At 28.2% G+C, this 27,081-nt stretch overlaps 6 protein-coding genes across 6 annotated transcripts; 1 reads left to right on the top strand and 5 right to left on the bottom strand.

The window, feature by feature from the left end:
• Positions 1-180: 180 nt before the first annotated feature.
• PGO_093010 (hypothetical protein, conserved) lies at positions 181-1,737 on the bottom strand (the record flags this gene model as incomplete). Its single annotated transcript, XM_028687889.1, has 2 exons — positions 181-621; positions 976-1,737. 2 exons carry the CDS (start codon positions 1,735-1,737, stop codon positions 181-183), a joined length of 1,203 nt encoding a protein of 400 aa, XP_028543690.1.
• A 2,132-nt stretch (positions 1,738-3,869) lies between these two features.
• Positions 3,870-5,558, bottom strand: PGO_093000 (apical membrane antigen 1; the record flags this gene model as incomplete). The annotated part of the gene is made up of 1 exon (XM_028687888.1): positions 3,870-5,558. One exon carries the CDS (start codon positions 5,556-5,558, stop codon positions 3,870-3,872), a length of 1,689 nt encoding a protein of 562 aa, XP_028543689.1.
• A 3,216-nt stretch (positions 5,559-8,774) lies between these two features.
• PGO_092990 (LEM3/CDC50 family protein) lies at positions 8,775-9,872 on the bottom strand (the record flags this gene model as incomplete). Its single annotated transcript, XM_028687887.1, has 1 exon — positions 8,775-9,872. One exon carries the CDS (start codon positions 9,870-9,872, stop codon positions 8,775-8,777), a length of 1,098 nt encoding a protein of 365 aa, XP_028543688.1.
• Positions 9,873-13,504: 3,632 nt separating this feature from the next.
• Positions 13,505-18,088, top strand: PGO_092980 (hypothetical protein, conserved; the record flags this gene model as incomplete). The annotated part of the gene is made up of 2 exons (XM_028687886.1): positions 13,505-17,459; positions 17,769-18,088. 2 exons carry the CDS (start codon positions 13,505-13,507, stop codon positions 18,086-18,088), a joined length of 4,275 nt encoding a protein of 1,424 aa, XP_028543687.1.
• Positions 18,089-19,009: 921 nt separating this feature from the next.
• PGO_092970 (hypothetical protein, conserved) lies at positions 19,010-22,893 on the bottom strand (the record flags this gene model as incomplete). The annotated part of the gene is made up of 2 exons (XM_028687885.1): positions 19,010-19,159; positions 19,336-22,893. The coding sequence occupies 2 exons, from the start codon at positions 22,891-22,893 to the stop codon at positions 19,010-19,012; spliced, it is 3,708 nt and encodes a 1,235-aa protein (XP_028543686.1).
• Positions 22,894-26,230: 3,337 nt separating this feature from the next.
• Positions 26,231-26,839, bottom strand: PGO_092960 (glycine cleavage system H protein; the record flags this gene model as incomplete). Its single annotated transcript, XM_028687884.1, has 1 exon — positions 26,231-26,839. One exon carries the CDS (start codon positions 26,837-26,839, stop codon positions 26,231-26,233), a length of 609 nt encoding a protein of 202 aa, XP_028543685.1.
• Positions 26,840-27,081: the final 242 nt, after the last annotated feature.

Genomic DNA, 27,081 nt, shown 5'->3' with positions numbered 1-27,081 from the left:
AACAAAAAACTATTTATGCTGTACAAATGCGCACGCAACGATTCAGTAGAGCTAAAATTGTATAAAGATATATATACATACATATATACCATATGTACATCACAAGCGTAAATTATGTACATAACAATATATGGGGCAAAAACAACGGTTTTTCTTCCTTTTCTTCCTCTTCTTCCTTTTCTACATTTTTCCACTTTTTTGGACAAAACGGTGATTCGGCTTCATGTCAAAAATTTTTATGAGTTTAAAAAAGTAAATTTTTATATTTTTCTCATTTTCAACGCTTTGTAACTTTTCTTCTCCATCCCATTTTAATTTGTCATTACGATGGACGTTTCTACCTGCACCATCATTCGTAGAACTGTTTCCATTAGGACTGTTACCCTTTTTGAAACCATCACAATGCCTATATGAGATTCGAACATTTTGACATGAGGACATTCCTGGGGAGGATGAAATATATCCGCTTTCGTCAGCATAAAATGAGGTTTCCATTTTTTTATCCAAAATTTTTTTTAAATAAATATTAAAACTTTGCAGATTATAAATATTTATGTTGTCGTCTAGTACTAAATAGTATGGATACGGAATGACGCTCTCAAACATGTTTCTTACTTCACCCTACAGAAAAGAATACCGAAGATTAGGAATGAGAACCAAGGAAATGTGTTTTCTGTTACGCGTGTGTTTCTATTACATTTGTTTTGTTTTACGCTTGTTTTGTTTTACACGTGTTTTGTTTTACATGTCTTTTCTTTCACATGTGTTTTGTAAAATTACTACATATATGGGAATGTATGTACATATAAATGGGATAAACACAGTGATGCAATATAATACATAGGGGCTACATATTTTTTTCGACATAGAAATTCCTACAGTTGTGCGAGCAGTGTCCCGCTTATTCTGTTGTTCTACTTCCATTTTAGATAGTTTTTATTTATGTAAATCGGGAAGTGTGTTTACTTATCATACCCCACTATCCATAAGGTTAAGAACTACTTTGAGTTGATTAAAATCATCGAGGAACAAATAAAAGGGAGAATTGTGCAACATAACAGCGTACAAACTGCTGAATATATTGAGAAGATATTGCTCATCAAATACTTTTTTTTGTCTAATGAAATAGAAAAAGGAATTTTTTATTAGTTCATCATTTATTATACTACTTAAATTTTTAATATGACTTATTAATATTTTTAAATTGGGGAAAATTTTCAGATTATTTATATCCATTTTATAGGATATAATGCTGTAATAGAATTGCATAAAAGAATCATAATAATTATTTGAATATAATATGTGATAATCATTTAAGTTGTACAAGCATATTTTAGACAAATAAACCGGATTCATATTATAATATAAATTACTAGTTTTATATGTATTTTCTAAACATTCCTCGTTTCCATTTATATATACATTACCGCTATCTACATCATTTTTTGCACTCGTTTGAGTTCCTTTTCTTATTTTATATGAAAAAATATTTTTTGTATCATAATCATTTGGATAATTTAAAATATCTTTATTTTTTTTTAAGTCGCTTAAACTATCAAAGTACCAATCATAAATGTTAGGAAAGAAGGTTTTTTTTTTTTTGTAGAATTTTAAGGATGTAAATAATATTCCAGGCTTTTTAATATTAACAAAGTATGTCCCTTTCGACTTTTGATAATAATACTCTCTAATGTAATAATTGAATATTTTTCTTATTTCGTTGTAATTTGTAGACATCTTTTCGTTTTCTCCACAAAATGGGGTATGTGAAATTTAGGTTGAACGTACACACGCTCTTCTTCTTTTTCGTCTCCTCACTTTGCGTTTTTATGATGCATTTGTTTATTTATTTATTTGTCCATCTAATTACCTACTTATTCATTTGTCTATTTATCTATTTGTCTAATTACCTATTTATTTATTATATTTTTTTTTTTTCTCTGCCCTCCTACTCCGAGCATGCTTAATCATTCACCCTTATTTTGATTTCCCCCTTTAAATATCACAACTGCAAAGAAAATTTTTGTAAATTTTAAATTAAGCCAGAGTAAACTTTCTCACAAATGCCCTTTCTATTGTTGTCTTTATGTATCGATCTAATAATATGTAGGAAGAAGTATAACTCCAATTGTAATTGGAAGAAAATGTCGTTCTTCTCTACAAATTAATTTAATAAAGGAGTTTTATTTTTTACGTTTCATATAATTCACACGGACGCTTTCTTTATACCGCAACATTTCGATGTACTGCAAGGGGTTGCGTAAATATTACATTTTTTTTTTTTTTTTTTTTTTTTTTTACATCAAGAGGAGTCTAGTTTATTTCTAATTCGATTGAATTTGGACAAGAAAAAAGAAAATTTCCCCACATATGTCAAAATATGTGTTTAAATAAGTGTTTCCGTTTTAATGAAGTTGTTAGAATAACCTCAAAATTGCCATGTCAGATTTATTTACGCATATCACCCCTGTTAGGTGTAAAAAAAGCCTAGGACACCCGACGTTCTTTTCACTAAGTTAAATTGAATTATATTTCCATTTTAACAAATCCATAATTTTATTCTTTTTTTTTCTTTTTTTTTCTTTTCTTTTTTAAATATTTTGCATTTTTGTGTTAATCGAAAAAAATGAGAGTTATGTGGTAGAAGATAAAAGAAAAAAATGAGATAAGGATTTTAATCAAAGAAAAAAAATGTGTTAAAGTTGTGCAGTGAGGAGTGAGAAGAAGAATAATAAATATACGTTATAAAAAAACTGCGAGAATATATAGCACACTGTGCTTATGAGATAAAGCTGATTTGAAAATTTGTAGGAAACTTATTTTTTAAAGAAGAGAAAATATTCATAAAAAAACAATCGTGAAGAAAACAAAAGTATATAAAAATAACCATAATGAAGTCATCACACATCAGTAAAAAAAATATATAAATAGCAAAATCTCGGAAATTCTTGATGATGCTGTTTTAAAAGGAGAACATCATCATAAACATCCCAAAACGTTAAGCGGCGGTGGAATATTATGCGCTTATTTTTATTTATTATTTTCTTTTTCAATTTAAGGCCAATCCATGCATAAACACATAATTAAAACAAATAAAACAGAAGACAAATAAGTAACACCTGACGAATGCGTCAAGGAGGTGTATATGTATACTTTAATTAAATCATAGCAAAGAGAGAGAGAAAATCCCAAATGGGGATTAAAAAGGGGGCGAAAAAAAGAATACCATTAAAACACTTATAATTGGATTTTAAGCGAGTGTAAAAAGGTATATACTTTCACCGATTAGGAAAAATTTATGCATATCGTTAATAGAAAAAATTTATAACGAAAGAAGAAAATTATGCTTTTAAAAACATAATTTGAACAAGTTACATAAAATGGGACAATTTTCATATTTTATTTAATCTGTTAGTTTGTTAATGTGCTACTCTTTTTTTCTTTTATTTTCACTCTTTCCCATATCCTAGCATTATGTATACATAAGATCTTCGATAACAGAAAAACAATTATTGAACGATTTTTCTTTTTGTCCTCTAAGCCTTATCTATTTACATCTATGTCCCAGTTGTCTCAGAATTTATAGTGTGTGATAAATTTCGCTGATATATTTTAACAAATTTAACGCATTTTTTGCTTGTCATTAATATATGTATATTAACACTTTTTATTTAATCCTATAAATTACAAAAAATCATGACGATCACCCAACTTCAGTGCATGCCATATTTTATACATTCTGGTTGATTTTGTTGCTACTTGATTAGTTTTTTTTTTTTTTTTTTTTTTAAATATAACACAATTAGACTCTATATAACACGAATTGATATTATTTTACTACTATATTATCATTATTCTTAATTTCCATTTTAATAGTAAGGTTTTTCCATCAAAACAGGAGTAGTATGGGATGCTCGTTTATCCTCTCCCCAGAAGGATGCCTCCGGATCCAACATTTCTTCTTTTCTAGATTTGGCTTTCCCGTAATTTTCTCCTTGATCCATTTTGTCATACTTATCATTTTGAGCCTTTTTTCTGAAGAGGAATAATGAAACAAGTGCTAATACACCAACGCCACTAGCTACTCCAATGATAATTATCAATTTTTGTTTATTTGTTTTTGCTCCTTCCTGTTCATAATCTTCTTTAAACTCGTCCTTTATAACGACTTCATTATTTTCTTTAATCTCTGCTCTTTTTTCAACACAGTTGCAAACATAAAAATTACAAGTACTGTTAGAAATATGTTCAGGTTCACATGGACATTTAATACTATCCTTATCATTGGAAATAAATATTCTAGGTACTATAAGTGTTTCTCCATCAGCACTATATAGCTGCATGTTTCTGGCTTGTTGTCTAACTTCTCTTTCTATTTCATCTTTATATATACTACAAGGGAATTCATTATCTACTTCTTTAGGATGAGATAAAGCTGTTGTTGCAATAAAATTTTTATCATTAATTAAGCATGTTGGTTTTGCACTAAAAATGTAGCATTTTTTATTTACAATATCAAAATTTCCCCAATTATATCCTCTTCCCTTACTTTTAAAATTATCAGAATTAAATGCGCCTATAGGTAAAAATGCGCTTTTAATCATATTACTATCATTTTGTCTAAAACCTTGTTCTATTTTTTGATAATCAGTTAATTCTTCTTCATATTGAGCAGGTTGATCTGAAGCACTAGTTCCAAAAACGATTCTATTACATTCACTTAAATCGTTAGCTTCTACTTCTTTAACATATGGAATATCTTCACAATTTCCATCAACCCATAAACCAAATTTAGCATTTCCTAAATTTTTACGAGGACATTTACTTCCCCAATCATTACGTACATTTTTACTTAAATATACAAGGTTTTCAAAAGTTTCAATTTTATCTGGCTTGAAACAGAACATAGAATCTTTATTTGCTGCATCTTTGCTACAATATCTTGGACCCGCATTTTCTTGTGCTGATATGTATAACATATAACATATTTTTCCCTTTTCATCATAAACGGCTGGATGTCTGTAAGAAGTATTTTGATCCTGTGCCATAACAAAGCTAGATGCATGAGTTTTACATAAGGATATGTCATCTAATTTCATAAGTTCAGCATTATCTTTATATCTTTCTCTAAGATTGTCTATGGTTATTGGGGATATATGATCATCTGCCTTTGGAAACGCGAAACCCCCCTCCTTTAGCTTCTGTTGTCCTGTAGCTACAGGTGTTAAGAAACTAACATTAGAATTTTCGATGACAATACCTTTTCCAAAAACTGGACATTTACCAGCAGGTATCCTATATTTCGAATTTACCACTTCTACATCTTCCCCTAAATCAACTCGAATACCTGAACTGTGTATTTTTTGTATATCATATTTATCCATAAAATTTTTCCATGGGTTAGTCATTCGTGTGCTTCTTTCAATTATTGGACCCTTTTCTAACATAACATTGTTACCACTATGAGACAATCTGCTTGGTTTGAGGTTTCTTCCACACTTGCTGATGTGCACAAAATATTGAGCACTTAAAAATAATATATAGTATATTTTCTTCATTTTTTAAAGTATAAATTAAAAAAAAAATATATATTGTATCGTATATAGAGCTCTGGGCGCATTAATCTAGAGTTCAGTTTCCCCTTCGGATATATACGCCTTTGTACGTACCCTTAAATCCGTTCACTAGTTTACTGTTTCACAGTTTACCAAATACTCCGCTAACTAGTTACACAATTACAAAACTACGCAAATACAAAATTATGCAGTTGCGAAAATTACAAAACTATGCAATTACAAAATTATGCAGTTGCGAAAATTACAAAACTACGCAATTACAAAATTATGCAGTTACAAAATTATGCAGTTACATAATTACACAATTACAAAATTACATACTATTAATAAGCTTCATATTGTTTTTTAAAACCCAGACTAGCTCTTGAGGGGTTCAACGACATAGAAGAAATTATAGAAGCAAAAAAAAAAAGAAGTAAATAAAATAAGATAAAATAAAATAAAACAAGTGAAATTAAGGTTTTATAATTAATTTAATTTTTATTTTAATTTTTGTTTTATTTTATTTTTTTTTATTTACACATATTTTAAACGTAAACTATTTTGTGGAAAATCATTCTTTTAAAGATATAATTTCCTACATCGCGTAATTAGAAAAGCAATGAACAAATAGTAATTTTTTTTTTTTTTTTATTATTGTGCATTAAAAATAGATCCGCTAATTTTTATTTTATTTGATTGCATTAAACAAGAGACTTTCTCAAAAAAGAAAAAATGAACAAAAAAAGTAGGAAAAAAGGAAACACACAAGTGAAGCAAAAAGGTGTATAAACATGTGTACACACAAGTAAAAAAAAAAAAAAAAAAAAAAGAAAAAAAAAAAAAAAAAAAAAAAAAAAAAAAAAAAAAAAAAAAAAAAAAAAAAAAAAAAAGAAAAAAAAAAAAAAAAAAAAAAAAAAAAAAAAAAAAAAAAAAAAACAAATAATTTTATGAAAAAGAAGTAAACACAAAAAAAAAAAAAAAAAAAAAAAAAAAAAAAAAAAACGAAATTGCTCTATTTTTTCTTACAACTTTCGCATGCTAGTGAGAGGACTAAGCAATCATAAAAAAAAAAAAAAAAAAAATGCAGGAATGAAAAAACATCATTGAATATGATCCTTTAATTACATGCATATATAAAAATTATATTAACTTTTATATGCATTTATATAAATTATTATGTTTTAAAAGTTCCAAGTTCATGTAGAACATTTGATGAGTTTTTTTTTTTTTTTTTTCTCCATGTCCTCTACTACAACAGATGTTTTCAAATTAGTGACTCGTTTCATTTTGTGTAACTTTTTCTTAATAGAGAAATTCCAGATATAACGTGTTTCAGGCATTTAATCCTATATATAAGTGTTCAAATTAATTGCGTTTAAACTTTTTGCGATTTTAAAAATATAAAAAATATGATTTAAGTGACGCAAGCTGGAACTGCATGTAGTTGAAGGAAAACTCATTTATGTGAATGCAAGTCTATAAAAGCATCAGTACAAATATATACACATATTTAATCTTACTACATACACATGTTTAAGCTTCTATACTATATACACACGTTCACATAGACCGCGTTGTGTCAAATTTAAGAGTACACTAAGCATTTACCCATTGTACGTAAAGTTCTGCTCATTTATATAAATATGTAAATGTGAGCATAATTCTTCGTACACACTCAATTTTTTATTTCCGCAAAATGTGTCAAATGCTTTTTTTTTTTTTTTGTGAACAGATTTTTCCTTCTTCATGCATAAAGGTATCAGAAAAAATTTGAAAACCTAATTTTTACTAATTTTATAAATTACACAAGAAAAAGAGAAAGGTGGAGGGAAAAAATGAAAAAAAAAAATTTGACTATTATAACATTTTTACCATTTTTAAAAAAAAACAAAAAATTACGGAAAATGAAAAAAAAAATTCATACATTTTAAAAACTCATTTTTTGATAAAATGGATTTTATTTTACTTTACTATTTTTTTTTTTTTTTTTTTTCTTGACTTTTTAAAGAATTAACAGCTTGCAAAAAATAATGTTATGTAGACACATTCAAGTTAAACTAGTGTTTTCAAAAAAAAGAAAAAATAAGAAAAATAACAGTTAACTGATTAATGTTTTTGTTTACATGTTTCGCTTTCCTATTTTACATAATTTTTTTGATACTTTTTCTTCCCCCATCCCTATTTTGCTTGTTCAACCCTAGAAGTTCTCCAATTTTTCATTTACCATACTTCAGAAAGATAATGAGTCATATATGTATACACATATATATATATATATATCTCAAGTGTCAAGTTTGAATATTCTAATTTTTAATATGAGAGAAAAAGAAAAATGGATGTATATTGTCTACTGTGTATATAAATTCTGATCCTTCTGAGCTTTGCGGGGGATCCTTACAGAAGTATCAGGAATAAAATGTTACTAAAAATTCAAACACACCTTATGCGAACACCAAGTAAAGTTACTTGCACATTGGGAAAATACGTCAAGAAATATGTAGAATTTTTAAAAACTAATTTCCTATGCGATGCCTTGTAATATAAGAGTTCGAAAAAAAAAAAAAAAAAAAAAAAAAAAAAAAATAGAACAAAGCCGTTATACATATTGTTTGTAAATGGTAAGAAGTGTGCCTAGGAAAAGGATGACAATATGTCTACTCCATTCATGAAAAATTTCTATCATAATTCATAATGCCTTTAAAAATATCAAAAAGGAAAAAAAAAATTTATGATAAGAGGGTAACATGCTTGCCACAGTGATAAAATTGTTCTTCTACTAGATGAGTAATTGCATTACGAGGTGAAATCTGTAAAGCGTGGGGGGTATACATCTAAGTCTAATTTGCATTTAAAATGATTTCGGTTCTTTAATAATATATGTTGTTTTTCATATTAAATTACATGTTGAGCTTCCCAAAAAGGAAAGAAAAAAAAAAAAATTCTTAACTAATGTAATAAAAGTGGAGTAAATGAAAAAATTATAAAACCATAATGGTGAAAAAAAAATGGTGAAACGCATATGGTGAAAAAGAAATAGCGAAACGAAAAAATGGAGTGAAACAGCTGATGTTGTAGACAGAAATAGAATAACAACGCATAAGACACTTTTTTCGATTTGTTCATTAAGGGGATATCCATTCTGCATTAGCTATTTTATGTGTGTGTGTGTGTACGTCAAACAGTTTTTCACCACGAACGGCGATTCATCAGACTGACTTACTTAAAATGGCATTTCTTCATCCTTATGAAATGAAGAACCGACAGTAGTAAAGCAAAAATGGCGATAATAATAAAAATTATTCCTATCAATGTTGTGCTAAGGTAAAAATCTGAATTCGAAATGACAATTATTTTGGTGTAGCTAATTTTAAAATTATTTTCAATGTAAATATAAAAAGGGAAAACTAGGGGACCATCAATTTTTGCATATAAACGTTTAACATAATTAAAAGCAGAGGGGATAACCCAATTTATGAAATGACTATTTTCTATTGCTTTTCCTGCTGTTTTATATTTTAAAGTTTGTGGTAAAATAACTAGCTTTTCGTTTGTTTCATCATGTTCTTTTAATGTTTGTGATTGAATTTCTTCATCCATCCAAAAGTAGATATATTTTTTATACGAATTAATAACGTTGAGAGATGGATTTTTAAAATATTTTCTATAATATTTTATTGTGATATCTTCGGGTTTTTCTTTTAAAGGTAAAGGACTAGGAAAAGGAGCATCATCAGGTTCTTTATCATAAAAAAGATAACTATCCGTAAAAACATTCCAGTGTAATATTCCACATGGGTGTAATATTTTATTTACTCCATTTTGGTCATATGTAATTAAAGGGTAACATTCATTGAGATATTTTTTTTGCAAAAATATATTTCCCTTTAGTTGTTCTTTTTTAAAACTTGTTATGAATCGATAATGATTCTGTTGAACACCTTGAATTTCATAATGGATATTTATTTTCCCCTTAAGTTCTTTTATATTTTCATTCCCCTTACAATGCTTTGGCGTTACTTTAATTATAGAATATTTCGTATATGTTTGACTTTTATATTCATACGGAATTCTGCATTCAATATATTTTGAGCTCAAAATTAATGTCGTCACGCCCATTAGCATGTTGAAGAGAAATAATAAAAGTAAAAAGAATATTATTGAACAGTATGTAGGCACCCAAATCGGTCCAACTACTTTTTCCATTCTATACCATTGCACAAACTCGTGTAGAAAATTTATATATTTGGAAGTTTTCTTATAACCTAGTTTTTTTCCTTTTTTGGAAAATTCGATTTCCTTTTTAGGGTTCTTCATGTTATACTAACTCTGGCTATGGCGATTTTCCCGTCCTTTGCTGTAGCAGTGGAAATCCTAACTCGCTAATACGCGCTCGTATATACATACATACGCACACACACACACACACACACACACATACATATGCACATTCATGCTCTTCCTGAACCAGTGCCCCCCACCCCCCAAGACAACCCCAGTCGCGTTGCACCAATTAAAATACGTGAAAGAAAAAATATGCATGAGTAAGTTCAAGCATTTTTTAGTCAAAGTTGTACTCACGCAAACATATACATGTATATATACATATATATGTATTTTATCTTGAGCGTTCAAATACAACCGAAAAATTATATTATTCAGATTCTTTTAAAAGAATTATGCCTTATATTATTCTCACTGAAATTAGAAATTTGCGTTCATACCACACATCATGGCGTGTGTGTTTATTCATATGTGATTATCATTTAAATTTGTTTCACCTTCGATTTGTATGACAATTTTACTTTTTTTTTTTTTTTTTTTTTACAACTTTGTATTTTTTGGAAAATTTTATTTTTTTTTGTTCTTTTTATCAACACGAACGATGAACTATTCATACCCCTTCACAAAAAAATAAATAAATAAAACTGTCATGAGAAAAGTTGTACAACAAACTTGATCTAAAGAATAAGGTGATTTAAATTTATGTAATTTTTGATACCATCATGCATGTATGCCTTGATGCATTAATATGATAGATATATGTCAAATATTTTTATAAGTTTTTAATGGATCGTACAAAGGGAACATGATTTGAATAAATTTATATACATTTCTTTTTCTTTTCACAACAATTTTATGTACACTTATTTATTCTCACTTGAATCATTACACAATTTTTTTTTTTTTTTTTTTCTTCCTTATTGTCTAATGCGTCAATTAATTTTGTATTAATTTAATACGTTTTCATAATGACTATATAACCTCCTATGTAAACCCACATAAAGGTACTGAGTTACAATTATTTAAAACCATTTCATTTGTGATAAGTGTAAGCTATTCTATTCCTCCCTTTCCCCTTGTTCTATTTGCACTCACAACTGTTAATGTCATGGTTTTCAAATTTAAAAACTATTCAAAAGGTGCATGAAAAAAAAATAAATGGAAAAAGGTCATGTGAACAATTTTTGAACATGCACTTTAGACTTACCCTTTATCCCTGATCTCTCTTGTTTTTACATAGTTCGTAAATCAAATTGTTAAAAAGTGTAAACATAAATGAAATATATCTATATACATAAGCATAAACTGGAAAATAGAGAAAGACGAGGAGGAATTATACTTTGCGCACAGCCAATATTGTTCACTCCTAAATTTATAGCACTTGACCTGAACCTCATACACACAAAAATATACATCCTGAACGTTCATGTGATGATAATTAAATTGGAAAAAGCTATTTCTACCTTAAAAGTAATGACCGTTCATTACTTAAGTTTTCATGTTTTGAATTTTACGCAATATCAAAGTCTGCAATAGTAAATTTAAATTTTTAAATGAAGACAAATTCTTTGAATATGTACAGGTGCCAATGTTTACAAGTACACATCTCCAACGTTAAGAGATGGGATATTTTACCAACACGTCCAACGCACATTTCTACTAGTTTTTACAACACCCCTTTTTGAACAGGATTGCATAAATATCAGGTTGGTGAAACTTCCTTTGTACTTAGTAACCATTTTGCAATTAAGACATCAATTATCTAATGTGTTTCCAAAATGGCAACTAAGTATCAAGCCAAATTTATTTAGAAAAAAGGCACATAAAAAAAACAGGCTCTGTAAAGAAGTACGCTAAATAAAAAATGTGTATATATATATATATATATTCAGTTGAATATTTTAAAAAAAGTGCTATGGAGAAAACTTTTGCACTTTTATTTGATATTCTTTCATTTGATGTTCTTTCATTTGATGTTCTTTCATTCGTTCACATTTCCACCCACTGTTTTTTATGAATATAATTTGAATAAACAAAAAAGAGAGGAAAAAAAAAAAAAATAAAATAATAATAAGCAAAAGGATGTTTGGTAAATGTGCACTTTATTTGTTATAATTCTTTCTTCGCATTATGAATGGAAACAAAAAGATGTAGAATTTGTTTATGGTATTTTATGTGTGTTAGATACATACACATAACACGTGTGTGCACTAGTTAACTTTAATATTTTATTTTTTTAGTTGTATATTCAGATTTTTCCTCTTTAAGGGAGTTAAAATATAAGAGAACATTTTTAAAAATGTCAAATTTGAAAAAATTGTTTGTAAGCCCTTGGGATTTATTCTAACTTAAATTTTTTTCTTTCTTTTTAGTATATATACAAAAGTGTAAATGGCGATGCTAGTATTTTTGCACACTCCCTTGAGCTAAAAGGGTATGAACATAATCACCATATCCCTATGGTGCGGATATGTTCCTCTTTAATTTATAACGAACATTTTTCGTATGTTCATTTTCTGAAGATCCTTATAGTTATGTTTCCCCTTTAATTTGGTGTTGCCTAAGTTATGAAATAACCAATTTCGCGCTAGTATCTCTTTTCCAACTTTATCATAAAACATATTAACAGATTTGCTAATAAAGGTACTTAACACATCTTGTTATTACTGCACAATTTAAGGCCTTATTGAAAAATGGCACTTGTTTTCCAGAATATGTGCATATCCAATTATACATTATACATTATATTTGTGTTTCTGTGACAACTTGACATTTTGTATATTCACATATTATACACATATTTACATGTAACTTCTTCTTTGTTGCACTTTTTTAAAAAAATACACAATTCACAAGGGGTCTGAGAAAAAGATAAAAAATTACATAACCAGTATCTCTTCATTTCTGGTGTAGTTCTCGATGTAATATTTATTTTGCATGACTTTCTTTTTTTTTTTTTTTTTTTTTTTTTACGTTTGGCCTTATTTTACAATATCCCCATTTTTGGTAGGAATATACTTTCTCGTGCATGCCTTTACATTTACTCATATATTTTTTTTTTTTTTTTTTCGTCGCTTAAATGGCAGACAAAAATTGAAACCCGTTCACTCATGTCACTCTTTTGCAATTTTGTTTAAGTGCTGCTACCATTTTATTAGCTTACATATACTCGTATTGGGGCATAAAATTTTATTCAAAACACATACGAGTGAAATTTCCATTAAAGCTTGAACTTTCCTACAAGCTTCATTGTACAAGGACATGTAGTAAAATAAGAAAACGAGCTTAAAATAAAATTAAGAAAATGAGTTTAAAACAAATTTATGAAAACTCAGATTTATTCAAAATTTTCATCTTTTTAAAAATTTCCTCATATCCATCACTTAACATAAGCTACATCTGTCCTATAGCAATGAACTACTTTTCCAAATCCTTTATTCTGTACGAGGTGCATTATTAATTTAAAGTTCAAGAAGAAATGCTAAAAATAAAATTAAAATAATATGCTATCAGAGGAAAAGTGAGGAGGCTTTAAATATCGACGAAAAAGAACAAACAAAAAGATAAAGAAAAACAAAGCAGGGAACCTAGGCAAGGACATAAAAAGTACCAATCGAAACCGAACGAAGGAACGTAAATTTTTTCTTCATCTTGACACAGGAATAATGGAAAATTTCTTCACGAAAAAAGTGCAAAATGTGTTTGCAATTTTGAAAAAGAAAAATAACAAAGAGGAAGGGGATAACACACGTTGTGAAAATAAAACGAATAAGTCTGATAAAGATGGAATGCATCCCAAGGACACAAGTACATTAGATTCTCTATCCACAGAAAAGAAGGGACTAAAGAACGACATAATCATCAGCAGTGATAAAATAGAAAATAGATCTACAGAAGAAAAAGAGAACACTGATCATAATGTAAATAAAAAAAGGAAATTAATGAAATTACACAATAATGAAAATGTTTATCTAATTGACAATTTTATTAATATAAAAAAATGCAGTGAAACAAACTACACAAATGAGGAGGATATGAAAAAAATTGGAACAACAATTACTCCCATCACTTTTGGTACATCTAGCTCTGCTAGTATGGTTACATTAAATACAACAAGCATTTGCAATTTTTTATTACCTAAAAAAGGCGAAAAAGGAGAAAAGGACGAAAAAGACGAAAAAAGCGAAAAAAACGAAGAAGACAAAAATGAAAAGAAAAAAAAAACATTAGAACCGAGCCCCATTAATAGTAATGAACAAAATAATGATGATATTGTACAAGCCGAAGGTGGTCTAGAACAGACACCAGCTATCAATTCAGGAGACATAATTGAAATTGTTGACGACTTGAACGAGGGGAAAGAAACAAATTTAATACATATAACACATGTAAACCCAAAGGAGCGAGAAGAAAAGAGCATAAACGAGAAGAAAAAAAACAATCAAAAGGAACAACAAAAAGCGTATGGATTTCTAAAAAGTACAATGGAAAAAAAAAATACAAAGATTAAAAAACAAAAAACAAATCACAGCATAAGTAGCATAAATAATAGTAACCAAAAGGAGAATTCAAATTTTATGAAAAATAATGGAGATGGGAAGAGGGTAAACAGAATTGATGAAATTTTTAAAAGTCTCATTATAGAACAAAATGAGAAAAAGGAAAAACAATTAAACAATTCCAAGAGTGATAATATATCTGATCAAATGATCCACATTAGCACTACCGATTGTATTAGTATTATTGATGAAATTGAAATAGACCATAAAATAACAGATGAAACTACACAAGAAGCGAATGAGCATACTCCTAATGGTACCATGGGTACAATAACTAATAGAACAGTAAGTTCAAACCATGAGACAATAGCAAAAAAGAAAACACCAGAGTGGGATGGTGAAAATGGAAGTCTCTGCACCCGTGGAAAAGAATTCAAAGGGGGTGGATCTTTGAAAATAGAATGCAATCATATTAATTCGAAAGCACTAATAATTGACACTGGTGCCGATGAACAACTAAAAGGACTTGCTCAGAAGGAAACAAAAGAAATAATAAAAAACACACAAGATGAAGAGATCAACATTTCAACAGGAAGAATAGAAGAAAGTGAAAAAATAGACATTCAGACAGAAATCTCATGTATGGGGGAAGATATAAAAACAAATGAAACGAAGGTGAAAGACGAACAAAAATTAAATGTTCAAATAGAGAATGAAAAAAGTGAATTTGAAAGAGATCAAAAATACAAATGGAAAGAAAATAACAAGAATTCATTGAAATTTGAACATAACAAAAATGAAACTTACGATACAGACAATTTAAGGACAAAGTTCCCTGAATTTGCAATGGATCAAAGCAAAAAGTTAATTAACGAAACAAATGAATTCTTCAATATGTATAATTTAAATCTTAAAATTGAGCATCTTCCAATTAATATTCCCGATGACTTAAAAGCACTTATTGAAAAAAAAAGAAAAATTGTAAATACAATTAATGATTATAAGAATGAGTTAAAGGAAAAGAGAAATATTTCCAAAAGGGATGAAAAATACATAAAAATAAAAAGTCAACATGGGGATGCACTAAATACAAATTTAGATGTGTCGAAAATTGAATCAGATTGTGACAAAAAGGAAAATAAAAATGAACCTACCATAAATAATCACGTCACACATAATGATGAAGGAGATGTGTTAGAAAATGCCAAGCATTTCATCACATGTCTTAAGAGCGAAGAAGCAATGCCAGAACTATCTGACATAGAAGAGAAAACTATTAATAACAACATGAAGGAATTTCCAAAATGTAAAGATCTCGATATTGATAAATGTGAAACGGATGTTGATGAAAGTGAACTAGTGCATATTACAACTAACGATAAGAATAATATATCCTGTATAGAGACCTTGAATCATCCAGAGGACATATTTAATGAGGATGAAATGAAAAAAGGCAATAGTCGCTTAAATATAAAGAAGAAAAGAAAACCAGATGACAAGAAGGTCGAGAAAGTTTCTAACTCATTCGATGATTTAAATTATTTGGGCGATAGCGATAAAGAGATTGTGGAAAGGGAATATAATAATTTTTTAAACGTTTTTGCGAAAATGAATATGGGAAATTGTTCAAAAGAATGTGATACTAATGAAGTGCACGAACAATCCGATATGAAAAATCTCAATGAATTTGCAGAACCCACGGAAGCGAAGGATCAAAGTGAAAATATACCTAGTGATGAAAAAGATGAAGCCTCAATTGTTGATAAGAATATAACGAATTATGATAAATGCAAAGTGAATATAATCGAAAGTGGAAATGTAGAAAAGGAGGAATTTATAAAAAATGTTATGAAGAGCCTTACAATGAACAGCAACGAGGAAGAGAACTATCTGAAATACAAGAAGATAAAAAACGAAGAAATAAAATTTAAAAAGTTAAAAAAAATAATAACAGAAATTAAAATAAAAGAAAAAAAAATTGACGTACTTCTAAGCAACCATCGAAACTTTTTTAAATATACTAACATGTATAGACATCGACACTTTTTACATGAAAAAATGTTAATTAATTGGAGTTACGTGGAAAATATAATTAATAAAAAGAATGATATTAGAAATAGAAATTTACCTTTTCAATTATTAGAATTAGATGAAAATTTAGCAGAAAATATACAAAAAACTTATGACGACATACTCTTGGATGATTTTTCAGGGATCATAATAACATTAAATACAAATTCATTTTCAACAGCTGTTGATGGAAATTCAATTCACATTTCAAAAATTATATGTGGTTGTTTAGTTGAGTACTTAAGTACTTCTGAATTAAATATAAAATGTATCTGGGCACATCCATTTTTGAGTGCAAAATCGACTTATCATATTTTGTGTGCATTTTTGCCTAGGGCTATTCTGGAGGCATTTCTTAATAATAATACATGTTCAGAAAATAATTCAACCCACAAGCAGTTATTTAATTCATCTTGTATTGAGAAGCAAGACCAGAAGGATGAAATACAAGAAAAGGAATCTAAACAAAAAAGAAAAAAGAGTTTTTACGATAGATTACATCAACTTAAAGAAAGTAATTCAAATGATCCGAAGAAATATAATAAGAGTCAGAATCATTATACAAATGAAGAAGAATGTTATTTTAGTAATTTTGCCGCACAACAATACCCAGCTACCTACTTCTTAAACTTCAATAAAGAATGGGCCACACTTCTAAACAATTCTGCTGACTCTTCAGGTGAATACTTGAACAGTAGAAATGAACACAGTAGACCACACACGTACCCAACGTGGAACACAAACGATATGGATAAAGAAACAGAAGGAGAAAATAAATTGAATGTAAAAAATGGAGGAAATTTTTTATACATAATATTTAGCGACATTGATATATTCCCAAGACAGTGCTATTTGTTGTTATGTTCTTATAAATACATGTGCTTAAACATGCATTATGACACAGACTGTTATTCGGAGCACTACGACTTGGATTTGAAAAATATCCAAAAAGAAAACATAGGGAAAACTACTGAGCTGTCTAACGTGTGCCCATGCTCGTCCATCAAAAATACCAACTCGGATGCTGAGGAATCGTACGAGAGGATTATCGGTAAGTGCCCTCAGTAGAATTAACCAAGCGGGGGAAAAGAAATGAAAAATGTAAAAGAAGTACATACATAATGCAAATGAAGTGTAAATAGAATAAAAACAAATTGATATACTAGTATATATGTAAAAAAAAAAAAAAAAAACAGATCAATGAGCTCATGGGGAAAAAGTAGATTAAATCACGCCATATATTTGAAACCTTTTTTGTTTTTTTACTTGTTTATTCTCTTTTTATTTATTTTATTATTATATTATTATATTATTATTATTTTATTTTATTTTTTTTTTTTTCATTTTCCTCATTTCTCAGGATGCAGCGAACTGTACATGTACTATATGATCCCGAAAAAGGAAGAAAGAGAAAGTCTAGGACTACTGAAAAGAAAGGGGTGGAGAGATTTAATTTCAACTACCTTTGATGAAGATATACATGAAAATATTTCGAGAATAGTAAAAATAAGAACCAACATAAATAATTTGTACGATCATATATCCATGCAAAACAAATTATGTGAAAAGATCTATAATTCCACCTATATAAATAAATATGAGTGGTGTGGGCTAAAAATAAAGGATATACGTAATATGATGAATGAGGATTTTAATTTTGAATCGCCAAAGAAAAAATGAAAGGAAGTATAGATTGATCAGTCCCCCTTAGTGGAGAAAACTCTAACCAAAGGCACAAGCACACACAAATATATATACAAAGTGGCGTAGACATATATGCAAAATGGAGAAAGTGTAATGATACAAGAAATTATTTACATAAAGAAAATCCCATTGTTATTCATCTTAATGTTATTATCTTTCTCTGTAAAAATGTTTTTCTTTTTTTTTTTTTCTATCCTTGCCACAGTTTAAAATTTTTAACTTTGCACATGGCTTAATTTTACATTGGCATATTATAACCACCATTTCTCATTACAAAAATTATCCACATTTTTAAGGAAAAAAAAAAAAAAAATAAAAAAAAATTCACTATTGTATATATTCTGTCCTTACTACACTTTATTTAATTTGTTCGTCGTACAACAAGCATAGTGTAAAAAAATTTCAAGCATTATTAATTCGGTTTAATGTGCCTATAAAAATAGTATGGTTAGGGAAGTATAGAAGTTGAGGAAAGGTTTAATTCTTTTTCCTCCTCCATACATATTTTTACAAGTTGAAGAGTTTTTAAAAAAAGGGCGGGGGATGGGGAAGGAGAAACTGAGACTTAACATTCAGCATAAAACAACAAATCGATAAAACAATAAATCTATAAAACAATAAATCGACGAAACAGTAAAAAGATGAAACGATAAAACAAATATGTCATATGAAGGAACTGTTCGAGCGCTGCAAATGCACCATGTAAGCGGATCACGTTTATCCAAAAAGTTGCCAGCTTAATTATTACACATTCTAACACTTATGCATACAGCATATATGTCTGCTATTGTATGTACGTGTAGGTCTACGTATGTATATGGGATTGGGTGGTAATGATGCTATTGCTGGGTTATGTAATTTAGTAGATTATTCCTACGTTCCGATATGATCAACCATTTAATGTGTATAAGTCTTCATCTTATTATATTCCTCAACGTCTTGCTTTGCCATAAGTTTTATTTTTTTATACCTTTCCCTGTTTCTCCTTATCCTCTCATTTTCCTCTCTTGACTTAAGAGCTAAAATGTAGTTGTTTTCCTTCCTCAGCTGCAAAAAGCGGGGGGGGAGGGGGGAGAAAAAGTTGACATAAAATAAACATACGAATAAAGAACGAGAAATTTCCTAGCGTGTCCATACAAACATCTAGTCCGTGTATGTTCTGTTGTATGTACAATTACACACAAGTTTCCTGTAAATACACAAATTTCATGCACGAGACTCACCTCACTGTAGTCCAGCTTTTTCTGCTGCTTCATTTTTTTCTTAACTGATTTCATCTCTGCAAACATGGCATGACCGCTCTGCATTATGACAAAATCCTTGGGGTCTTTACTGTTGGCATATTTGGGGGTAAACAGAGGTATATGGTTGTTTTCGGAATTTTGACATACTATTGGTTTAATATCATGTGTGTTAGAGTGTTGAATTAATTTATATATATATATCAAAAAGAGGAAATATTTTTCCTTCTTTTTATTATATTTGATAAATAGACTATCACTTGTAAGTAAAAAATCTTCTCTATCAGTTATGTGTTTAAATTCATCTAAAATTTTAACAAATTCTATTTTTATATCATATTTCATTATAAAGTTTAAAAAATTAATATATATATAGAGCAGACTTGGGATAATTATATGATTTATTAATATGTAGACATTAAATTCTTTGTCTATATAAATCTTCAAAAATAAGATTAAATTTTTAAAAGTGTTAAATGATATATTGTAAAAATAATTTTTGGCATCCTTATAATTTTTTTTTTTTTCATCATTATTTTCGTCTTTTCCCTCTTGCATTTTGTCATCATTGTGCATACGTTTCTTTTCTTTTTCAAATATAATGTTATACAGAAGGGTATTTAAAATTTTGAAAGATAAATAAAAAAAACTTTGACTATATTTTTTACTATTCTCTATAATTACATTATAAATGTTTAATAAGATAATGGCATTTTTTAGTTCTTTTTTTTGGAAAAATATTCCAAGGTCACTTTGCGCATCCAATTTTTTCATATCCTGCATTTCTACTTTTTTCTGTGTATTTTCATTTCCTATTTCGAATCGTTTAAAACAAAATAATTTCTCAACATTTTGTATGCATTCTTCTATACTATTTTCATTAGCATACGTATTACAGTTACATATGTAATGGAGGTTCTTATAATCTTCATCAAGTCTCAAATTGACATTGCCTGAATGGAAGTAGTTATAAAATAAATACTCTACAAATTCGATTATATATGAAATTAGAGGAATCCTTTCTTCCTTATCGATGAGAACATTTTCTCCTTTTAAATGAAGAAATTTATTTGCTATCTTTTCATCATCCAGTCCATGTTTGTTAATGTTTGTTATGAGACGATCAATAATTGTATCTTCATCCTCCGCAGCTTCTCTTATTTCAAACACATCATGCAGAGCGGCTATCCGAGAATCGACATTTCTCTCTCCATCTCTATTTCCATCTCTATTTCTACCTCTCTTTCCACCTCTCTTTCCACCTCTCTTTCCACCTCTATTTCCATCTCTATTTCCATCTCTGCTTCCGTAATTATTTTCGTTCTTGTTGATTGGATATATAATTAATGTCAAGAAGATAACTGAAAAGTGGATGTAGGATAAGGTTCCCTTTCCATCATTAACTTTCTCCTCTCCATCCTGTGGATTATATTTTTCAAAAATATCGCTAAATAAATCGGCGCTCTTTAGTATTCTCGAATAAATGTGCACGTCATATATTTTATCGCGTACATTTTTGTTTAATTCTAAATATTCTACTAACATGTTCCTCTTCTTTTTATAAAATAAGTTGGTTTTTCCCTTTTGCTGCGTTTTGGAATAGACTATAAAAAGTAAAAAAGATATGTACAGATATAACTCTGTCTTCATAAGATAAGAAATTTCTACAATTATGTCTTTGTAATTCTCAATTAAGTCACGTAAACTTAAATTATATTTCAAACATCGGCATATCTTTAAAATGCAATAATCCATTAACGAAAAAAGGAAAGAAGCGTGATAAATATTCTTTTCTTTTTTCTTATTAAACATATTTATATAGTATATTCTGTATAATAATTTCTTTTGGGCACTAAAATTATGATGATCTAAAAGCATTATAACATCTTCCACTTGATACAATTTATTCTCTATGGAAATATAAATAGGTAAACCTTTTTCATTTTCATCATTTAATTCGTTTGAAAAATAGCTACATAATTCATTATTACCATCCATTAAAAAATTTCCAAGCATTTTGTCTACTTTATCATTTGATATGTTTTTCATTGATTCGTCTTTACAAAGGGAACTCTTTTTTCTATTAAACAATTTCTCAATTACTTCATTACTGCTATCATCTGAAAGGTATGAAGCCGAACATGCCTTGTTATTTTCTAAATTCTCTCTCTTTCCCTTTTTTTTTGGAAAAAATAACTTTGAGTCCTTTATATTTTCCTCATTCTCATTCGTTTTCTCTTTCTCATATATCAAATATGATGATTTCGTTTTATCTTCCTTATAATTCAACAATCCGTTTGCTTGAATTTGTTCTGGGGGCTTGGATAAATATTTATCATAATCATTATTTTCCTCCCTATCCTGGTCACCCAGGTCCTTTACCCTTTCATCTATATTTACTATTTTTTTTTCATCTCTTTTTACTATTTTTTTGTCACCTATTTTTACTTTTTTTCTTTTATCCTTATTTTCTTTTTTATTTTCTTCTGCTTCTTCTTCCTCCGATAAGTCACCTGCTTCCCACCCATCTTCTATTACCAACCCGTCCTCCCATTCAGACTCATCTTCCATTTCCCATTCATCATAAAATTCCGCCTGAGGATCCATTTCCAGCTGTGTTTCGATTTTCCCATTACTTTTTTCCAGCATTGGGCTTCTCTGAACTGACCTTTTCGCATGCTTACTTAAATGAAGCAGTTTATTTTGCTCTTTTTCTCCTTCTTTATCATCATCTTCATTATCATCATCTACTTTATCATCATCTTCCTCCTCATCATCTTCTGCATCATTATCTTCTTCATAATCATCTTCTTTATCATCATCTTCTTCATCATCATCTTCTTTATCATCATCTTCTTTATCACCATCTTCTTTATCACCATCTTCTTCATCATCATCTTCTTCATCATCATCTTCCCCATCTCCTTTACGGATTTTCGTTTTTTTCAATTTTTCGGAAAACTTGCTTTCTTCATTTCTTGCATTTTCCAAATATCCATTTTTGCTCACATCACCAGTTGTCTTTGGTAAAGAAAGTACACTCCTTTTAATGTCTTCAAAATGTTTATCAAATTCACGTAATTTTTCTTTAATTTCGTACTTTTTAATTTTCCACAATTTTCTGTTTTTTATTTTTCCCTGAACAAAATCATTAATCATTGCACCATTCTTACTTTTTCCCTTTTTCGAGGTTATTCCAAACTTGCCACCATTAGTTGTGGAACTGTCATATGACTGATCACTTTCCCCATATACATCATCATTTGTACCTAGATGTTTATCTTTTAAGAACGAGTCATTATTTAGATTAAAAATGTTATGCTTTTTAAAATTTGAACTATTTTTATGTAACCCTTTGTTTTTTCTCTTATCAATAAATTTGTTTGTTTTTTTCTCATTTTTGTAATAATCCAAAATATTTTTGTATCTTTCACTTGGTTCCCTTCTGGGTTGGAAATTATTCTTGCTGCTTTTAGTTCTTATGATATTTCTCTTTCTCTTAACTTTACTTACATTTGTGTCAAAAATGTTTTCTTTCATCGTAATGTTATTATGGAACAATTTGGGGATTGAGAGGGGGGGGTATCCTTAGCGTAACTTTTGGAGTTTTTTTTGCATAGCTTTTGCTCTCTGTTTTGCCCTATTTTCCAGCACTATTTTTTTTTACTTATAATTTTTTCTCCTTTATGAGAGGACACTTTGATCTTCTGCTTTTACTTTCCGCAGTTTTAAATAAGTCTGACTTTGCGATTGTTTTCCCTATAGTTGTAAATTGTAGAAAATGTTTATAATTCTTATTCAAAATTTGAAAAAAGAAATATTACAACTTTGTTATGCTATGGATACGGTTTTCTTGAAAAATTGTTTTAATTGCAAGAAAAATAAAAAAGGTGCACCAATCCGTCATGTCGTACTAAATTGTTGTGGTTAACTTGTTTTTTACAAGTAATGCTTTTTCCATCGATGCTAAAGCCCCAAAACGTTCGTTTTAAGCCTTTAATCCCTGATTCTATTGACAAAGGTTTCGTAAAAAAAAAAAAAAAAAATCTATTTTTTTTCTCCTTTTTTTTACCATATCATGAATGGCCATTTTACAAAATAAAAATGGAAAAAAAAAAAAATATTATTATTTCTGTTCGTTTTAAAAAGTTGTATTTGTGTAAATCCCGTATGGTACATATAGTTGCGTAAAAACCTATTTATTTCAAATAAAGAATACGTAATCCCACTATATTTTGCACCTTTATTTTTGCATAATACCAACTTTATGATAGAAGCAATTTTTATCTACATATTTTTAATAGATCTTTGCACCATGTCCCCAAAAAAATGCAAAAGGGTGAAAATGTAGTTTTTAAATGTAATTTTTTGCACCGAGAATGGTTAACATATTTTTACATGAATAACGTGGAAAATTTACATTTGTTTAAATTGAAGAAGCATCAATGTTAGATAGGAGCACTTGCAGAAAAATTTAGTCCCTTTCATTTAATTTGGACCATTTGGGTTCGTTTTAAGCTATTTTTAACATTTTAGTGCTATTTTTTTTTTTTTTATTGTAGCCAATATTATTAGAAGTTTTATTGCTTCCGTCATCAGTGAAGTTCCCTATTTTTTGTTAGGGTTGTTTATTAAATTTAAATGCTACTTTTTCGTTGTAACTTAAATGCTCACGAAGCATATTTAAAACAAAAGTATCTGCATAATTATATTTAAAGGTTACAATTTTAAGTCTAAGCTTTTGGTTTACTTCAAAAGTTTAACATTTCTTTTAAAAAATGTTATTAATGTTTGATACTTAAAAAAAAAAAAAAAAATCTTAACATAAAATAAGTACAATGACGTTATGAATAAATACATTTACAATATATATTTACAAGATGCAACCATTTCAAAACACAATGCCCCAAGGCATACTGAAACATATGTAGCAGAAAAGCACAAAGTTTAATTAGGGCAAAATATATCTCAGGTTTCTCATTTAAATATAGGCATATGTATACGTATGTAGGGTTGCATGTGTGCCTACATAAATACATGTATATGTTTGTACACTTCCTCCTTTATATATATATATATATATATATATATATATATATAATGTATAAAGGACGGAAGAGGGGAAGCAATTCCCCAAGTAGGACACGTTCCCTAGCAAGACGATAGTATGCCTTTCATTTTAGACACATTAGTTTTTTTTTTTTTTTTGTCTATATGTATCTGTTCTCATAATTCAAACGATGTAACAATCCATCCTTTCTCTTATGATATTCCTGAAAAAATATAAATTCTTCTACAGCTTGGTTCTTTAGATTTAAAACATCTCATATAAGTATATTTTATCAACATTATTCATGGGTATTACAAAAACTCCATTTTCATCGTAGCATACTAATTTCTTTTCTCTTTTGTATTCCATTTTTGAAAGAATCTTCTTCCATCCTAGTTCAATTTTATAATACCATTAAGAATTAAGATAACAATTAAAGCAATCAGGGCTAAGAGTAACAATCCGCACACACAACAACACATTTTCGTAAGTCTATTTTTAAAAGTTAAAATGGTCTGGAAATTTTCAAATATTTTTTTTTTTTTTTTTTTTTTTTTTTTTAACTGAATCGAACTTTTTTTTAAGTATTGTATTTCCTGGATATATGGATTTACACAAATATACATCAAAAGTATATTGTTTTCCTCCTTTAACTTAAATGGGGTTGTTATTTAAATGTATACAATACGTGGGTTTGTAAGTACATATATATATATACATGTGTATAACAAAAAACTTATGATTTCTTTTTAATTTTATTATTTTTTTTCCATTTTCTTGTATATTTCTCTACACAAGTGTTTTGACAAAAAAATTTTTAACGTTGAAATGATATAAGGGATCGTATACTGATGAATTTGTAAGGTTTTTTGTTTTGGTGTTGCAATTTATTTTTAAAATTATATTATGTTTTAAAAAAAAAAAAAAAAAAAAAAAAAACAGTTTTGGAAGATCTGTGCCAGAGTGAAAAAAATTTGCGAATAAAAAAATAACGCCTCAGACGAAAGTTATGAACGTGCATGTTTTTTTTTTTTTTTTTTTTTTTTTTTTTTCCTTTTACATTGTGTGTAACTATTCGTTATTCTTTAATGTTCCTGTTTTGCCATACTATTATTTTTCCAAATTATTATTTTTCCAAATTTTTATTTTTCAAATTATTCTTTATTTTCAACCATTTTTAAAAAAAAAAAAAATTATTTTCGTTGTGATTTTTAAAAGGGTGTAAAAAAAAATTTTTTAAAAATTATCAAAAAAAAAAAAAAAAAAAAAAAAAAAAAAAAAAATGCTACCTCATTTTAAAACCATAAGAGACAAGAAAATAAAATACAACACAATACAATAAAACAACTGTTACATCAGCTGTTATTTAAAGTATTCCTAGTGGCAGACTTACGAAAATACATATGAAACACTATTATTAATACTATACTTTGTTTATATTCTTTATTGTAAACAAATGCGAGTAAAAGTGGCATAATCAAATGTAAAGAATTGTCAAGAATTATATTTTAAAAGATGTATAAAAAAAAAAAAAAAAAAGACATATTTTTCGGTAACTAATTTAAAATGTGTCATTTATTTCATTTCATCTTTTTCTTTTTTTTAAAACCAAATGGTTTTATATCTGTAGAAAATGTCCATTGGTTTTTCCCCATACATATATACATGGGTGTATGTCACTCTCGATTTTATGCTCAGAGCGTTTTTACGTACATGGGATATGCTTATTGACATATATGGGTATCGTTAAGGGGACTTGGGAGAGCGATATATCATTTCTCTGGAGACCGCAATTCATTTTGCATATTTTTTACAACATTTCTTTCCCTATTTCTTCCTCATGTTTTCAATATTCTTAATGTCATTCAAATCGAAAATCTTATTCTTGTTTTTTTCCTCTAGACAATTCATTTCATTCTGTTGCACTTTGATTTCTTCCTTCTGCTGCTCTTCTTCGCATATTTTTTTATATTCAGAAAAGCTCATTGTTTCTTTTTCATTCACGTCGTTCGTTAGCAACTCCACAATCCATCCATCGGCTTCCGAATTTCCATTCATTAAATTTACGTTATCCATTATTTTATTATTTATGTCGACAATTTTCCCACTGATGGGGGTATAAACATCCCCGACACTTTTAACACTTTCAACTGTTGCAATACAGTCACCTTTTTTTACATAATCATTTATGTTATGTGGTATATCGATATACACAATTTCTCCCAATTTTTCTGTTCCATAATTGCTAATTCCTATTTTACATTTAACATTGTTTTTATTTTTCAACTCCTTCAAATTTTCATCATTTATTTTGATATACTCGTGTGATTTCGTATAGTATGTTATAAATCTGCTAACTCTCCCATGAAAGTAAAATGAACCAATTCGCTCAAGGGGAAAAGATCTTTTAATCCGTATCATTTTTTGCATTAACATTATTTGAAAGACTTATATAAATAAAAAAAAAAAAAAAAAGTAGCAAATATGATCAAACACTTGAAAACGAAAAACTCATTGTAATACAATGAGAATGCATAGCTAAGTGCTAAATATATAAGATCTTGTATACCTATATGTACGCATCAGATATGGATAGAAACTTTCGTTTCGTTTCGTTTCTTTTTTCTTTTTTTTTTTTTTTTTTTTTTTTTTTCTTTTTGGTTAAGTGGAACAAGGAA

This window comes from Plasmodium gonderi (assembly GCF_002157705.1).
Source record: "Plasmodium gonderi DNA, contig: Chr09, whole genome shotgun sequence".
Classification (NCBI taxonomy): Eukaryota; Apicomplexa; class Aconoidasida; order Haemosporida; family Plasmodiidae; genus Plasmodium; species Plasmodium gonderi.
The sequence above is the reverse complement of the archived record's forward strand: the minus strand, read 5'-3'. Positions and strand labels throughout refer to the sequence as shown.